A 16,362-nucleotide genomic window follows, 5' to 3' on the forward strand; every position below is an offset into this window, starting at 1 on the left:
TGGGTGCACTTGCAGAACTTTACTATCTACTATTTCACTATCTACCTACCCAGTAGGTATTTTTAGACAGGTGACTATACCAGGGGATGTTTTACCAAATGTACACGAGTTAACTTCTTTTTGAACATACATTGTGTTTCAACCCAAACGTCGATGAATTCCTGTGAGTACGCAGCAGGTAGCCTCGGCAGCTCACCTCCTCCTGAACTCCGTGTGGAATTACACTTCCCTCCCTTCCGCTTCTCCAGGGGTGGGAGGGGGCTAAAAGAGTGGGAGGGGCTCCGGGAGAGCGTGACGCCAGCCTGGAATGAAGGAGTGATTGAGGGAGAGTGAGTGTTTTCCGGGTCAGAAAGTGGACTAAGAGGAAATAAATAAACTCCGGGACGCCGAAAACACGACGTGCATTAGATTAGACATGTAAACGATTTCGAGGAACGAAGTATGGAAAGTCTGTCAGCATTCCACATGAGACGGATCGAGAGCCATGGAAGAAGGGACGGCGTTTGAGAAGTGGACTCTCTCAGTTACTGCGTGCAGGAGCGAAACCTGGCCCGGGACCTGGTCCATCGCCTGCGAGTGAAATTTGCATTAAAGCGCGACGATTTTTTTATAACTAAGTTGCGAGCGCTTTCGACTCGACTAGTTAAAAGAAGTTGAGTGAGTTCTCGCGCCTTGTGTCGGATCCGGGATGTTTAATTGTATCCCGCTGTGGCGGTGTAACCGTCATGTCGAGACCATCGACCGGCGCCACTGCTCGCTGCTGTACGTCCCAGACGAGATTTATCGCTACAGCCGCAGTTTGGAAGAACTTTTGTTGGACGCGAACCAACTCCGAGACTTACCCAAGGTGAGCCAAAAAGGGAGGTTTAACCCGGACCTGGGGGGAGATTCAATTCAGCAACTTGTGTAACCAGCAAAACCTCTAGGATTTCATTTAGTATCAGTGCGATCAGACAGATAAGATCCTTCTGTAGGGGATAAAAACAGCAGCCTTATGGTTATTAAACACTTTGTGTTATTACTAAACTGGTAAATGTGTTGTGTCTCAGTGTGATTCGAGCAGCAGCTCTCAACATTCGACCGAACACCTAAAACTTTCACTCTTAAGGCCCAGGTTTGATCAGATCTTAATTTAATTTTCTGTCATGATGGAGAGCAACGTTTACTTGCTCAACATATTCATGCTGTTATGTGTCAGTGTTGAGTTTACATGCTCACTAAAGGTGACAAACGATCATCCGGGGTTAGTTTAGTGACACTAGAACAAGAAAAAGATTTTTGTGGTCAGAACAAACCAAAAGTGATCCAAGGAAGCAAAGCTGGTGTCTACTGGGTCATCATGGTTCTGGTTAGTTCAGTGCCAATAGAACGAGAAAAAGCTTTATTACATAAAATTATGATAATCGTATCGGTCATGGCAAGGTCTCCCTCTTGCCACCAAAACAGTAATAACTTATGTGTTCTGACGCCTTTCTACCACAACCAGTATTAACTTTTTTCTAATTAGTTCTGCACTAGTGCTTCTATTGGATTGGACTACACGGGCCAACCAGGGCTCCCAATGTGCATCAGTCTTGGCCACCGTAGCCTGTTTTCCTTCCTTGGGTTACTTTTTGTAGGTCCTGATCACTGCAGACCAAGAACATCCCACAAGAGCTACAGTTTTGCAGTTGCTCTGACCCAGTCCTCATTGCTCTGATCCATTGCGCCATCAAAATTTGAGTCCAACACAAAAAGTTAGGTTAATTTGCTGTGTAATATATTCCACCTACTTCCAGCTGCCATTGTAGTGACATAATGAAAATGTAGTTGTACTGTAAGCAGGGCCAAATTGTGAAAACTGACAACTGTTTATGGAGCAGTTCCAAAACAGCAGCTCTTGTGGTATGTTTCCAGGCTCAATGATCAGAACATATCAAAAGTTAACCAAGGGAGGAAAACTGGTGAACTGGCAACAGGGTCATGGTCACCCATCATGGGGAGTGAAGGCTGGCCCGTATTGTCCGATCCAATGTGTCTGATGTAGCTCATATTGAGGAAAAGGTTAACGCTGGTTCTAATACAAAGGTGTCAGAACACCCAGGTCATTACTGTTTTGGTGGAAAAAGGGTGGGTGGAGCTACTTAATATTGGGCAGGTTGTCATAATGTTTTGGCTGATCAGTGTATACCACCTTATATATACTCTAAAAAGAAAGTGTTACAATTTTGAAAACAAGGAAATGCTTCAAGGTTATTTAAAAAATTGGTGATAGACGGAACCAAAAAAAGTCTAATTCCTTCCCCTAAAGCATGTTTTCGTAATTACCTTTTTATGTTTTCATTTTTTATCTAAAATGCATCGTCTGGCTCATATTTTTTAAATTGTACTTTTCACAAAAGTTGTTGCTGATAATATTGTTTGTAACGAAAACCTTCATTATAAATTGAAAAAAAAAAAACTAAACTAAACGTGCATGGTTTTTACTTTTATTCCTTTGTAAGCAAGAATCCAGATAGGAAAAGTGTGCGACAAAGATGACCATGTTCATTAAACAAGGAGTGAGTGATTCCAATACACTTTTTGTTTAATTCAGCAAATATCTCTTCACGGTTCTCTAGCTGTCCATTCTGCCCGTGTGTGGGCTGAAAAAAAAACAGTGTTCCTACACAGCGCTGGCTTTGTCAATGGGAAGCAACACAAAGTGGCGCAGACTGCCCCAAACAACACAAATCCATCCAACCAGCAACAGGGGTCTTTCATGCTTGATGACACTTTATATTAATTAAAAGTGGGGACTTTTGAAGGAGCACTGTTTGGCTGGTGAGTTCAAATATCACAAGTCTTTTTTCAGGATTGCTGAGTCCTACCATAATTGCGAACAATTCATTTACAAGGTATATTCTTTCATTGTTAGTCACTGCCTGGTTAGGGTGACGTTAGCTTCTGCTACAGTACATGAAGTCGTGTTAATCTGACTAATTGTGTTAGTCTGGCTAAACCCGGACTATTAAATGGCATGTAAACATGGCTGAAATCATACTAAATTGAGTCAGCCTAGCGCACTCGGGTAATGCCCAGGGAGTCGAGCTTCTCCTTGCATGCATAACTCAGTTGGACCCAGGAATCATCCCTAATCACTCTTCGTATGCTCCACTGTTCCCACCCATTTTGAAGACTACAGATAACACTGTATAACACCGTAACCACAAATGATCTCATTTGTACAAAACAAAAAGCCTACAGCGTCTACAAAATGTACGAAGGTGTAAAGTTGTCCATGATTTCACCACCCTAAATGCCTTTAGCTAACTTGTTTTTTGATTGTTTTGTCTGTGGCATAGCAGGTTAAACAGGACTACAATACTAACAAGCAGAAAGGGGGCATATCGCCATTTATCGTAGAGGAGTCCAGCATATTTTGGTCAATAAATCGATTCCCCTCCTGTGCTTGTATAATAAGTCAAGGACAGAAGTCAGATTAAATGGCCTATTCGAGTTACAACCATAGTTTGAGTTAACTGTGCCTGTAAGGTTACTGTCTGTCATCCGGAGATCAAAAGTTTGAACTCCAATGATGCTTGAGCTATTCCTACCCGAGTAGTAGAATTGGCCATACTCTCATTGAGGAAGAGGCCTCCTTTACTCTATTTTTTTTGCTAGAGAATCATGTGGGCATGTGTAAGCTCATGCATGCATAAGTAGTCATTAGTGCTTACCTTTAAATGTGTTACACCACTCTCTGATGTTGCATGAGCAGCAGTTTGAAAATATGTGGTCGGCTGAAGCATGTGATAGCCTTGAGTCTTCCTGCTTGGTAGCCGTCCTGTGATATATGAGAGCTGCATGATGGGTAGGAATTGGCCAAGACCAAATCCTCCTTCTTGTTCTTCAGCTTGTTGACTTGAACTTTTGTCAAATTTAGCAAAGGTCTCCCTATGGTCAGCCGGTTGTCCATTCTGCATATGGACTGAAAGAAAAGGTACTTGTCCACAACCACTGGTCCGGTAAATGGAAAATAAACAAAGTGGCACAGACCATGCTACACAACAACAGGCGGCGTGTTCCTGTTCATGCACAGGACACTGGAAGGGGAGATGGTGGATGGAGGGGCAGTAGAAGTGTGAACAGCTATAAATCTTGCACATGCTAATGTGCTGGATGCCACGCATTGTCTGTTTCTGTCTGGCATGTGGGTTACATCAGTTTTGCTGTTTCACACATCTAAGATAAAAAAGTGACGTACCAAATACTTAGAAACTAAAGTTCATGTGTGTGAATTTTTGTGATGGCTTATCCCCAACTGGTTATCTAGCAGGTACCTGTGTCACATTTGTATGTCGGGCAGCATTAAATTACTTGCTCATAGACATTCGGCTTACTTTCTAGTTTGACACGCGCACGCACGCACACACACACACGCACGCACACACACACACAAATGATAACATTATGACTACCTGGCTAATATTAAATATGTCCCCCCCCCTTTGCCACCAGAACAGTAATGATCTGTGTGCACCTTTCTATTGGAACCAGCATTAACTTTTTCCTCAATTTGAGCTATAGTAGCTCTTCTATTAGATCGGACTGCACGGGCCAGCCTTCACTCCCCATAATTGGTGCCCATAATTCTGTCGCCAGTTCACTGGTTTTCCTTCCGTGGATCACTTTTGGTGTGTCCTGACCACTGAGCCTGAGAACATTCCACAAGAGCTGCAATTTTGGAGTTGTTCTGACCCAGTTTTTTAAGCATCACAATTCGGTCCTTCTCACAGTTGCTACATCTCATTACGATGGCGGCTGGAAGTGGGTGGGATCTATTGGACAGCAAGTTGAAGCTTTTTGTCGCTTTGAATTATGGAGTGGAAAATGGAATTATGAAGACCCCCCCCACCCCCACCCTCCTTGAGCTGTGTTTTGGTGGACTGCCTAGCTGAATCTCATAATCCTCCATAGTGCCCTATGTATTAGTATCCAGGCATTATATAAGCCCTTACATAGTGTTGTAACATAGGGGGCATGACCCTATTTGGAAATAAACCTCGGTGAGATTAAATCTTGACCAGTCTGACCTGGCAGTGCTCATATATTCCTGATGAACTCAGGAACAACATCATTACCTTCTTTCATGTTGTCTTCGTCATTGGCTATAAACCTTAAAGGGAGGAGTGTATTTATTTGGCTTTTATGTTTTATTATCAACAATCTTTTTATCAATGTTGATTGCTATACCTTTAGGGCACACTCTCTACCGTCAAGCAGTCCTTCCATATTAATAAGCGTAGTAAATAAAATGCCTTTGATTGTTGCACTGAAAATAATTGCCCTACCTAATTAAACCGCTTCACGTTTTTCTTTCTTTCTGTCTCTGTAAACCGTCAGTACTTCATTTACTAAAGACTTGATACCTCTACATCCAGAGGGTATCAAGCTGGCTGGTAGCTTTCATAGAGATTTAGGAAAAATGATTGATTCTGACTGGGTAATCCTGGATCTCACTGTAACGTCTGGTAGCCAATAAGATGTAATTAAACAAACTATAAGAGATGTGTTTGTTTGATGTCTGGGCCACTAAATTTGGAGCAGTTACAACATTGATCTCTTATGCAAATCATTATAGCACAAACGATTACTGAGAACAACAAAGTTTTTTGATGTGTATTATAATAAGCTCTGGTGTGTGTGTGTTATGTGAACCACCCATGATGCATTTAGAACTGTCATAAAATATCTCAGGGTTTTTTCCCAACCCAGATTCGCCCCATGACCATCAGTTTTTAGATGTAACCTTATTCAACTGCATTTGTCACAGCAGATGTGTTTTCTGCCATTTTCACAGTCAGGTCGGGCTCAGCAGTTTAGCAAAAATACCTTTCTAAATTTCATGAAAAATGGTCTATTGAGTTCCAACAAAATATATATTGCACCATTTCTTATGTTTTTTTTTCTTTTTTTTATGTATTTGAATGGACTTGTAATGGCACCATTTATCTTATAAAATACGGCATGTTTAAAGTTTTAAAATATTTAAACATTATTTTTCCTATTTGCTATAGATGGCACTGTTAATACTTGTCCAACTTGAAAGAAATGAACCTTTCTTTCTGGACAAAGTAAGTGGGAGCATTTCTTTTCTAACGTAGAATGTCAGTGCCACTGAGCGTGTGGTGGCATTTGCAAATCCAAATTCCTTCCCAGCAAAGCAAATCAACATGGCATGTTCATGGCATCAGAAATTAACAAAATAGAGCTTCTTACCTTTAATGAGTTATGCTGTACAGTACATAACCAACTGATAAATCAACATTCAAATATATTTATTTGTTAAATCTGAAACACTGACTATACAGCTATCTGACTGAGATGGTAAAACATCACTCATCTGAATCAGCTGCCTAGAATGTGGATGATGAAACACGCGTCTAGTTCCCCAAATGTTCCCAAAGTAAAAAATGACATAATTCTGAGCTCTCTGAATGCTCACGAGAATGCAGTGGGCTTCGAGCCATCGCAGGATCATCATTCTTTAAAACGTGTGCACCATTCAAATATTTTACTGTCATTATGTCACCATCTTTTAATGAGAATTTTCAACACAATTCCTGATTGGACTTGAGCAGCCTTTGTAAATGATGTATTCAGCCCTTTGCTATGAGCTTAGTCTTAAACTAAATGTAGAGTCTATCGATCGATCCATCGAAGCATGCAGTGTTTGGGAGCGTCATGGTTGTAAAAGCAAGTGCTTTTCTTTATATTGGTTTAAAAATTAAAAATAATTTATGGGTGTATTAATTTAAGCATACAATCTCAATCAAAAAACGTTTTGATAATTGTGTTAAATATAAGTTTGAATTAAGTAAATTAATAAAAAATATTAGTCGGTGAACACACAAGGGCTAGAACCTTTAACCACCTGAAAACCCACCTGAAATTTGCCTTCTCCCTGGCCAAAAAAAAAAGACATTTAAAAGGGTGAGACATGTTCTTTCTGTCTCACTTTGTGTGCAAAACAAGGTCACTGCAGTGACGAATTTCTGATAAATGGATGTTTTCCACTTCATAAGCCTCCTCTTTTCTTTTTAATCTTTGAAAAAACCCATGACCATAGCAACTCTAATGGTTCTTAGCCATGCTCTTCCCTGCTTGAAAATAGTGTACAAGCACAATTGTTGGCACCAGTCTGTGATAACAGCTACAGCTAGCCTAATTGGGCCATGCACGCTGTTCCTCATGACTGTGCAACGTCTAGAAAGTTGACTTTATTTGTTGAACATGTTATATCTGATCCTGTCCTACAGATTTCTGAGATCGGCTTGAAGACTAAGCTCACCAAGTAGGTTGTGATAGTAATGCTGAGTGCACTGTGCAAAGCTGCTAAATTGACCAAAAGTGCTGCTTCCAGCATCCCAGACATGACATGAAAATAATCAATTTCCACAAAAGCACAGCGTTCTCATGTCAGACAAATGAGGAGTATTTCTGATCTGCTGGTGGTTAAACAAACAAACTTGAGCAGCTACTTATTTTATCACCTACATGTGCAAACATGAAAAGTTAGTGACTGTGTATTTCAGTTTCACTTTACAGGATGTTGTGGTTGCGCTTAAAGTATTCCTGCTTTTAACTATTTAATGCATTAGTGTTGCTTTATATCACTGACAGGTTTTAATAAGGGCTGCACGATTGTTACGCACAATTTTTCTCCTTAGGATCAGAAATCATGATTCTATTACACGATTACACACAGGATTTTACAGTAATTAATTGACTGATTGAGTAATTAGTAGTTTATCATTTAATTTATATCATTATTATTTTTATTAGCATACGGTAAATATCAATTTTAACCTGTTTATGCTGACAGTTTTGTTTGTATTATATATTATAAATAATGTAATTTCTTATTGTGAAATGCATTTTCCTATTTTCCACATATTTCCAATAATGTTATCTATCCAGCCACCTAAAAATATTACATTTACGCATTTGGCAGACATTTACATTTAGGCATTTGGCAGACGCTCTTATCCAGAGCGACTTACATTTTTTTCTAATTACACATCTGAGCAGTTGAGGGTTAAGGGCCTTGCTCAATGGCCCAACAGTGGCCACACTTGGTGGTTGTGGGGTTTGAACCTGGGATCTTCCAAACCATAGTCCAATGCCTTAACCACTGAGCTACCCCTGGCCCAAATATATTACCAATAATACCAATTTTCAACAGTTCCAATCATATTTTTGTTTATAGAAACAATCAAATATAGAAACATGTAAATGAATTAAAATATGTAATAAATAGATATTAAAACCCACTTAACCTTCATTTTATGATTCCACTTGGCAGCAGCTGCTGTAAAAACAAAACTTAAAGTGGCTCTGTTTTCTTCTTCCTACTGTTTCTGCTAGCATTCTTTGGGCCATGGTGCTACAGTATGTGTTCACTTGAACTTGCATGAAATGCAAAAACGCCACCAAAATCTTGGGCTCCTAGACATGTGCACAATTGGTTCGTTCACGTGTACACCGGAAATGCTTTGCATGGCGAGGAATATTTCGTGCAAATTTTTAGTTCTTAAGGTGAAAGGCGTTTGTATGCCAAGGTACCACTGTACCCATGTATACTGTACATATACAAATATATAGATTCAGTGTGTGTTGGTGTGCATGTGTGTAAGACATTTACATTTACTATATGCTGATAAAATTAATAATAATTTAAACTAAGCGTATGTGAAGGTACAGTATGAGCTACATGTTCACAAGCCCCCCCCTTCCAGGGTTCTGTTTGGTTTTGTCCATTCACTAGGGTTGGCTGGAATTAATCCTTCACAACATTGTGACACTGAGCACAATGCTGAGAGAGAGTGGAGATTCAATTTGAGTGAGTGGAAATGCAATTTGTGCACAAAGATTTACGCTTGGGTTTTTGGTGTGAAAATAACAGCATAGTACTCCAACTGCACTTAGTAAACTGACTAGTCTGTTTAGGTGCCATGTGAGTGACCGCAAAACGTTGGAAATGAGGAAGAGTGATGAGAGAAGTAATTGAGTTGTATAACTGAATCATTCACTGATCTCTGGCCTGATTGGTAAATTAATTGTGGGTTTCGTTTTTCATTGTGTGGGTGTGACCAATAAGTGTGCGACTGATCTAGCCTTTGGGAGTTTTGTGAAGTAAAGATGTGAACATGTGAATGCAGTAAAGCCTAAAATACATGCAAGTGAATCACCGTCATTTAGAAATGAGATCATGTGTGTGTGTGTGTGTGTATATGAGTCGGATTTGTGATTTTATTATTATATGTATTTATATTTAATAAATTACCAAATTTAATCATTTATTCCTAGATTTCCTCCTTAATTTAGTCGTATCCAATTCCCACTCATCGCTAGGGGTTCATCGCTAGAGGACCGCGCTATCCACTCCGCACTACATCCTTACTCTGCTTGCGTGAGCTCACAGACGCCCATGATAAAGCTCAATCCAGGCCCTCGGTATTTACTTCATGGTGAGATTATGTGGCTTGAATGGCAGTTGAAAGTATTCAAAACATTCACAAAGTATAATAATTTGATTAATTTGTCAAAAATAATTCCACATCTTCCTCCTTATACGCACGAACAGCTGCATTAGTTAGGGTTAATGCAATCGTTGCCATCTGAAACAGATTAATAATTGCAATGATTATCAAACCAAAGGCTGTTACTTGCAATGCAGTCTATTTTAATTAAATATATTTTAATTGTACATTATCAAGATTATATAATATTGTAAAAACATCTCCTTGCACTCATTTGTTAACTGCAGTATATTTGTTTATATACGTTACTGCACTAAGGTGTATAATGTCACCTGGATCATCACCTTTTCAACACGATTAGCACTGTTTACGTTTATAGTTCTGCACTTTTATACTGTAATGATTTATAATCTCTCGATCGGGTGTCACCCGGAGGAGCACAGCTTTCCCTTTGAGTCCGTGAATGTTTCCGTGTCTTAGGGAGTTTATCCTTGCCATTGTCGCCTCTGACTTGCTCATTAGTGATCTAAATATAAATCTGCATCCGGATTTCTGTAAAGCTGCTTTGTGACGATGTGTGTTGTTAAAAATCCTTTACAAATAAAATAAATGGGATTTATAGAGCTAAGGTGAACAAATGAACAAAAGCATCAGGGAATCTGAGCATTTGAATATAAAGACAACCAATTTAATAATGTCTTAAATAACTAGCGCGATTTTACTTTACAAGTTAGCCAGACTGCTAGCTAGGAGCGTTACAGTAGGGTTACAGTTTACTACTGTATTATTTGTCTCACTTTTAACCTGTTAACTGACTGAGTGAATTTTGTAGTGATCTTGTGGTGGGATTAGTTTGTGGATTCATGATAAGAGTAAAATTCCTGACTTGAAGCCAGCTTTAACTTCTCCAACTTTTATTTGGAGAAATATTTTATGACATCATAATGTTTATATATTCACATATTTTCCCTGTGCGTTTATAATAGTGTCTATCATTCTTTAACATAAGTCTGTTATCAAGAAAGCTTATGAGGTTTTAATCTTTAAAACAGGAACCCACTCCACTTCTTTATGACCTATGAAAGGAAATGTACCGAAGACAGAATTGTTCAAATGAGTCAGCTTGGCAGATGGAATGTGGTCCAAAACAAAATCCTGAGATAAAGACTATTTGGCTGGGGGCGGGGTTGGGGGTAGACGAGGGTTGTTAGGGTTAGGAGGCTGTTCAACAAATGCAAATGTGAGAATGTGTAAAATGTGAGAATGTAGAAAATGCAGAGGGGGCAAATTGACAGTCCGGAAATAGTTTACATTTCATGCTGTCGCTGGCTGTGAAGCGAATGTGGAGCTAAATCTAAATCACAAAGTAACAGGAGCTTTGAAAGGGAGCTAATATTTGACTATTTGTATTGTCAACTTTTCAACGGTTAACTCCATGTTTTTAGGGTCTGGGTTTGATTCCCGCCTCTGTGTGCATGAGGTTGCAAGTTCCAGCCCCTCTGCTTAGTGGGTTTCCTCCGAGTACCATGGTCCAAAGATACGCAGACCAAAGACATGACGCGCAAGGGTGCGAGAGCAAGTAAATGTGTCTTCTACGATTTTCGTTTCTTAGCCATTTTGTTTATGTGGACATTACATACCCAACACCAGCTCCAAAACCCACTGGTTGCACTTTCAGCAAGAAAACACATCTGCTAATTAATTCCAAATTAACATGTGTTGGTTAACGTGTCCTACAGTATAAGGATCACTAACCTTTAACACAAAGCTGAATCCTAAACCCCAACCCCTATTTCCTTCCTCATCCATTTCATTTAGTCCACCACCACATACTTCATATGCAGAACAGAAGCTATCAGTTGTTATATTTTCCTTTCATCTGTCTGACAAAGCGTCAGGTAAATCGGTATATGATCTGGTGAGATCATTATAGTTTTTTTGCTTTAAAATACGTCTCAAACATAATCATCAATGAAAATCCATAGCGGCCTATTGTCGGGTAATGGTTGCTGTTATGCCCGATGTTATTATAGTCCAATCTAAATAAGAGCACTATTTTGCTTAAAGTATATTGGACCATAATCTGTAATGTAGATCATCTAAAGAATCAAAAGCGATACCTTTTACAAACACCTTGTAACCTACACTTACACAATACATTTTTTAACATTTAAATGTGGCTTTAAAACGAACTTTGGAATGCAGGTTATTGTGGCAGCTGCAGATCTGACGGGAACGCACTTGCTGTTATTCTTTGTGCCTTTGCACCTTACTGACCGCTGTAGTGTATTTGATTAAGCTAATGAAGCTGTTTAGCTGTTTGGAGAGCAAACAGGAGTGGCAAATAGCAGAGGTGTAGCCTGTTCTTTATCAGTCCACTTTCAGAGTTGATTTAAAGTAAAAATTGTGTCCTGATTACTTAACGTCCTGCACATAAATCACCTTGCTAATACGACAAGATGGGAAAGAGTTCTGAAACCCTCCGTTAACATGATTTCAGTGTTATATTAAGATTTGTGCTACCTTAACGTGTTAAAACAATTTAATACAAATCAATTCAAATTGTCCCAATCGTCTGCTTTGTAACACGCGGTGCAACCGATTGGACTAAGAAAAATTGGATAGAAAAGTCACAGCAAGAAATCAAGATACAGCTTGCAACAAACCCCCCTGCCTCCATCCTCCATCGCGCCAACGCGCTTTTGTTACTCTTAGTCATCCTGTTTTTTTGCAGCAGGGTCACAAAAGTGTGCTGGTTGCAGATAGACGGGTTTGACTCGAGTTGACTCTGTCTATTTTTTAACGGTTCCTGTTGGGACTTTTCTGTGTGGTTTAATCTGCTTTTCAGCAGGTCTTGACAGACACACACACACAGAGTATGCCGAGAGTGAATTCTGCTCATTGCCCCCCCCCCCTCCCCCGCTCGCTCTGCTCGCATTTTATTGCTCCCCCCCCCCCCTCCGCTTACTGCAGCAGACAAACACTAACCAAACACATTCCCATCAAGTTTGCATTCTTTCCCACTCACCTGACTCTCACTTCCTTCACACAGTGGCGATTGACCACACCCCGACCAACACAAGACTGAATAGAAGATAAAATTCAATAGGAGCAGGTAAAAAAAAAGCCCTAAAAGTAAATACAAGGCAGTCTGTTCATGGCTCCGGCTTACTGAATAAACTTTCTACCTTGATGGCTTCCAAGCGCTAGTAAAACTTGGGATGAGTGCATTAGTGCAGCTGGGGATTATATAGAGTAATGAAGGTACTCTTGTACACGTGTTCTGTTACTCTGCACAATCTAAAGTCTCGGTTTGACTCGAACACCCCTGACAGTAATGTATGGCAAGTTTGCTGATTAAACGCGTTAATACAAACCCAGTGAAATAAAAATGTGGACGATTGTTATATATATAGAAAGTGTCTATGCAATGTAGCATGTGTTACAGCTAGCATGTGTTATAGTTATAATATCAAAGTGCATGACACCATGTTGAGAGTGAATCCAGCTACATGCTAAATAATAAAAAAACTCAGACGTGAAACCTGCTAGTTTTTGCTCTTGCTAGAGATTCAATCAGTGACTGCCTGCCTTTGGAACATGGCACACGTGGACTAATTAACAAGAAATGTACAAACAAAAATGTTTCGTCTACATAAACAGGATGTGATACAGGACACGATGCACAAAGTATGCCCTTCAAAAAGACTACAGGCGTAGCATTTGAAAGCTTCACTTTTGACTTTTTCAGTAATGAAAGTAAAAGAATGATATCTGTGGTGAGTGTATATTAGTACTGTGTACTATATCTGTGTGTACTGTGGAACCGGAAAGCATGTTTTTGTCTGACCATCAATCAATCCATCCATCTGGCACTTTTATAGGTGTTGTATCTTAAGAAAAGCCTGGTTAATTGGGTGTTGGATTTGTGTGGAACTATTATTGCAGCTGGTAGTTTTTTTTTATTTATTCATCTAAAACAGGGTCAAGCATATAATAAGGTTAAATGTCTCACATACCAGTTCTTCAGGTTTAATTTACAGTACTGTAAAAATAGTCTTGAGCCAATTCTCAATTCTAATGTATATATTAAAATAATTTTATTGTGCTCATAGAAACGATTAAAATAATTTGTTTATGCAACATCAGCAGCAACATCATTTCCTCTCTCGTCTGTTCCACTCGGCATTCAGCATCACCAGTATACTAATCACTGGCCTGATCATCTGTCATCGTCTACAACTGTTTCTCACTGGTTTGCGTCTTAAGTTAGATGTTCTTATTGTGTGGCTTAACAAACAAAAAACATTCCTCTGAAATATGAAAAAAAGTCTGGCTCTTTGGAAGCGAAAGAATGAAAAAATGAGTGGTGGTATAGTGTAGTACTTCAGCACAGTACTGTATATTTAAAGGGTATCTGCTGTAGTACGATCGATGAATAGTGCCAGTGACCTTCGGATATGTTAACTTGGAATCTCAGCTTCATGTTTCTGGTTGTATACCTGAATCCAAAATAAGGTTGTTTAGTTTGCTATAAGTTGACAAGCAGTTGTGCTTGATGTCCAGTGTGAATCAGTCAGGCTTCAAATCTTTTTTGCGAGAGCAGTAAATGTATGCTAATTGCACCATTAAGAAACTTTGCATTTTTTGTTAATAGAGTTTTAAGATATGTGGTAATAGGTTTCCATCAGAAGACAGCGAGTTCACTCGGCTCTTCCTGTTGTTGTTAGTCTTGCATGGTACAGTGTCTCTCAGGAGACCTGACAGCTTGCAGGCTGAGCTTGAGAAACAGGACAAGTGAGATTTTTCTCTGTCACTCGTTGCAAAGATTTTCAGCTTGGTGGGATTTAGTTACTTGGGAGGTGAGCCGATGTGTTTTTTTTTTTCTCTTTTTTTAAACAAGGCCGACTTGTTCTCATATTGTTGTTGTGCTGCACGTTGTACAGATAGATGGCACTATAAAAGGAAAAGAAAACCTGTTACCGCTTTTATGCTATGCGGTCAAAATGGTGTCAAGGAATATTGAATAGTGCAGTTCTTGTGGGTTTTTGCGATTAAACCCCGCAAACTGTTACCATTGATTATCATTTATATACCAGTAAACTGGTTTATGAGCATCCAAGGTTCAGCTTTGCCTGTGGAAACCAAAGGCTGGTCTATTAGGTTTGATCCCATAGAAAACCCAATTCAGCCCAATTTGGTGAAAACAGCCTGTCATGCACAAGGCAAAGCAGGCAATGAGCCTAAAGCTGCTGACCCGGCCTTCAAACTTCCTGGATAGCAATCTTTTTGAGGATCCAAGGGATGCGCTTGTCAGACAAGTCCGATCCATGCAGGCCCAACCTCACAAATCACAGCACCCAATGTATCCGCTACCCATGTTGTGGTAGCTGACGTCATAGCACACCTCCAGAGTTCTTGTAGGTATAATATTATGGTGGAGCAGTGTATCTAAAAACTGAATGGCAGTAGAATTTATACAGCGTTATTATTCTAACCAGAGAATGAGCTTATTGGATTTTTAATTAAGCCGAATAGGGTCAAGGTCACCTCAGTGTCATATGTGTGAATTAATTCTTCATTACTAGCATTTTATCTGTTGAAAGTAAATTATTACGGGTATTTCAGGCACTTGGTGTCTGACCTACGACTTTTACCACATCTTGGCACTGGCTTTTGTTTGATTTGACAGGTGTACTGAGTCACCACTGAGTCACTTATATGTTTTACAGAGTGGTTTCCGACGAAATGAAATTAGCTCATATAGAAACTAGAATTATGCTGTCCATGTTATCGAAAGTTTCCTCCCCCCTTCAGTAAAATATTCCAAAAATTAATAATATACAATTGTGTGCAAAAGCATTTCTTACTGGTTTAGAGTTGGATGAAATGAAAAAAAAAACGATTACCTTTTTTATTCACTTGTTAATGAAGCAAATATGAAACTTTTAACACACAATGTTTATATAAATTCTGTTTGTTTCCTTTATTTTCTATGGATCCTATATAAACTTTTGCAGTTGACTTGAGTCATTATAATAACAGTTTTTTATTTGAGCCAGTATTCGTGACACCCACAAGCGGTTATGTCACCATCCCAAGTCTTTAGGGAGTAATGAGGAGAGTCGACTGTCAGAAATTGCTACGAGGTTTCTTGCAGGATCCTCTTAAATCTGCCAGTGTTGAAAGCTGAGGCTGCCAAAAGTACAGCTGTACATGAATATTTAAAAACCTGGTTACATTATCAGCATTTAACACTGGATGTGGCAGGTTTTGAATGACGAAAAACCCTTTTTAAATACTTATGCTCAGTGTCTAAATGTCAGCGAGAGAATGTGAGGGAAAAAAAAGTAAAGCCTGTCAGTGTTTTGTTTCAGGTTTTAGAGGTGTGCATGTATTGTGTTTCATAGACTGGTTTTAGAAAATGACATGCAAATTTATGTCTTGAGAAATTAAAATAAACACGAATGCAGTAACGCAGCTTACTGTGACATTTCTAACTTTTTTAACAGTTGATTTTAACTGGCTGTAACTATAGTTCTACTGATGCATTCATTAAAACTTTCTTTTCCTTTGTTTTAATATTTGTGTGTATGTGCATATACTGTTTGTGTGTGTGGGTATATTATATGAATGTATGTAGGTATGTTTGTGTTTTTATACATATATAAATATACACACACACACAGTGCCGCTTGAAAGTATGTGTACCCCTCAAGCAATTTAGATGTTTCTGTTGTTTTACCATGATTTTCTTATTTTATCACCAGTTTTTATGTATGAAATGTGAGTGGTAGCTCAAAGGGTTAAGGCACTGTGTTACTGATCAGAAGATTGGCGGTTCGATCCCCAGCTCCAC

General features: G+C 39.2%; 1 protein-coding gene across 1 annotated transcript in view; it reads left to right on the forward strand.

The window, feature by feature from the left end:
• Positions 1–303: 303 nt before the first annotated feature.
• The window catches only part of lrrc1 (leucine rich repeat containing 1), a 50,603-nt gene continuing 34,544 nt past the window's right edge, over positions 304–16,362 (forward strand). Inside the window, exon 1 of the mRNA XM_053503051.1 lies at positions 304–847. Within this exon, the coding sequence (XP_053359026.1) occupies positions 689–847 (159 nt within the window). The 5' untranslated portion in view covers positions 304–688. The remainder of the gene's footprint in view (positions 848–16,362) is intronic.

This window comes from Clarias gariepinus, chromosome 8, assembly GCF_024256425.1.
Source record: "Clarias gariepinus isolate MV-2021 ecotype Netherlands chromosome 8, CGAR_prim_01v2, whole genome shotgun sequence".
NCBI classification, from domain to species: Eukaryota; Metazoa; Chordata; class Actinopteri; order Siluriformes; family Clariidae; genus Clarias; species Clarias gariepinus.